The sequence below is a fragment of the Perkinsus marinus genome (assembly GCF_000006405.1).
Source record: "Perkinsus marinus ATCC 50983 genomic scaffold scf_1104296966038, whole genome shotgun sequence".
NCBI classification, from domain to species: domain Eukaryota; phylum Perkinsozoa; order Perkinsida; family Perkinsidae; genus Perkinsus; species Perkinsus marinus.
The window spans coordinates 1-1,464 of NW_003204097.1; the positions used below are offsets into that span (position 1 = coordinate 1).

General features: G+C 41.1%; 1 protein-coding gene across 1 annotated transcript; it reads left to right on the plus strand.

The window, feature by feature from the left end:
- Window positions 1-891: 891 nt before the first annotated feature.
- Window positions 892-1,260, plus strand: Pmar_PMAR022833 (hypothetical protein; the record flags this gene model as incomplete). The annotated part of the gene is made up of 2 exons (XM_002769319.1): window positions 892-996; window positions 1,220-1,260. Coding segments are annotated over 2 exons (146 nt in total), but the record flags the coding sequence as incomplete, so codon positions are not given.
- Between the last annotated feature and the right edge of the window lie 204 nt (window positions 1,261-1,464).

Here is a 1,464-nt window from a genome sequence, read left to right on the forward strand (position 1 = left end):
GCGCCTATCAGAGATTCTTGACGGAGAAGCTTCGTGGCTGTCGTGAGTCACTCGTAAGTCGTACTATGGCCGATGAATGAACTCAAAACATGGATAAATATTCCATAACCTATTTGTTGTCAAGACTGAAAACCTTCCTGCGATGCACAATGATATTGTGACAATATCGGCTAGGTTTACAACAAAGAGTTCGCCGAGTTATACTTCACTTTGTATTCTAGTTAACTGGGTCTACTATTCTGGGTCGAACGTAAGCAAAAGCCCGGGTGGCCCTTTAAGGAAGGAAATAAGATACTTCACCCCCGCCTTCCCCACCCAGCAAGGGGTTGCTGAGCCATAGAGCGTATGCGAGTTACGTAATACCGCACTTATCAATAGTTGCGGCCGGTCCCGTGGGTGGTTTTCGGGTCAAAAGTGAGTAAACTTCTGGGAAGAGTCTGAGATGGAATCTCCGCAGACCTTCGGCCCCCTGTCCAATATCAAGCTCCCAGGACCTGCCGCAATCGACCCAACGGTTGGGTCCCAACCCTAACATACCTCCGAATGCGTAGAATTCGTTGATCTACATGTCTGCGATCGAATGCTTAGCAAATGCTAATGTTGCTGAACTGTCCTAGATTTCATCCTTCGACCCTCAACCAAAAAAACTACAACGAGAACTTGATATATCAGTAATAAACAGTGACACTAAAGGTCTCCGGTCTACTGTAGACCGGAGGGGAACCAGCACGGCCATAGGCCGTGCTAACGAGGCCCAGGAAACGTGGAATTACAGTGGATATGTTTTTCACTAGTGTTCTTCACATCACTAGGATGAAACTCCACTGTCGTGAGGTTGAAATTGAGTGAGGTTAAAATTAGTATTATAACAGTTTTCCCGCAGATTCAATTATGACTTTTGGTGGAGTCCACGATTTCACCCACGTCTGCATCGTAACCGATTTGTTCGAAACAGATCTAGGAGCGCTTCTGAAGACGAAACAAAATCTCACAAAGGTAATTCTAGAAACTGTTGTTTCCTATGAAAATTCACATATGATTTTGGGTGAAATTAACATCAATTTGCCGAACTTTTCTTGAAGGATTTCTACTTGAAAATTTTCTTATAACTTAGGTTAAAATTATCATTAGTTCCCCAAAATTCCCTTGAAGAATTTTCGCTCTATTATGAAAATTCTAACATTAGGGTGAAAACCAATGCTTTTTTTTCGTTCAGGAGCAATGTATTTTTTTCCTCTACCAAGTGCTACATGGTGTTAAGTAATATATCAATACTCGTGTAGGAGTAATTGATATGAATTTCAGATACTTTTACTCAGCTGGAGTCGTCCATAGAGATTTGAAACCGAGAAATTTATTGGTGAATTTCAATTATTATTATTTCAGTTATTATTTTTATGTTTTTGTTTAGATTGTCGAAGTTGATACTAGCAGATCGGGAAGGGTTTGATATGATACCAATGA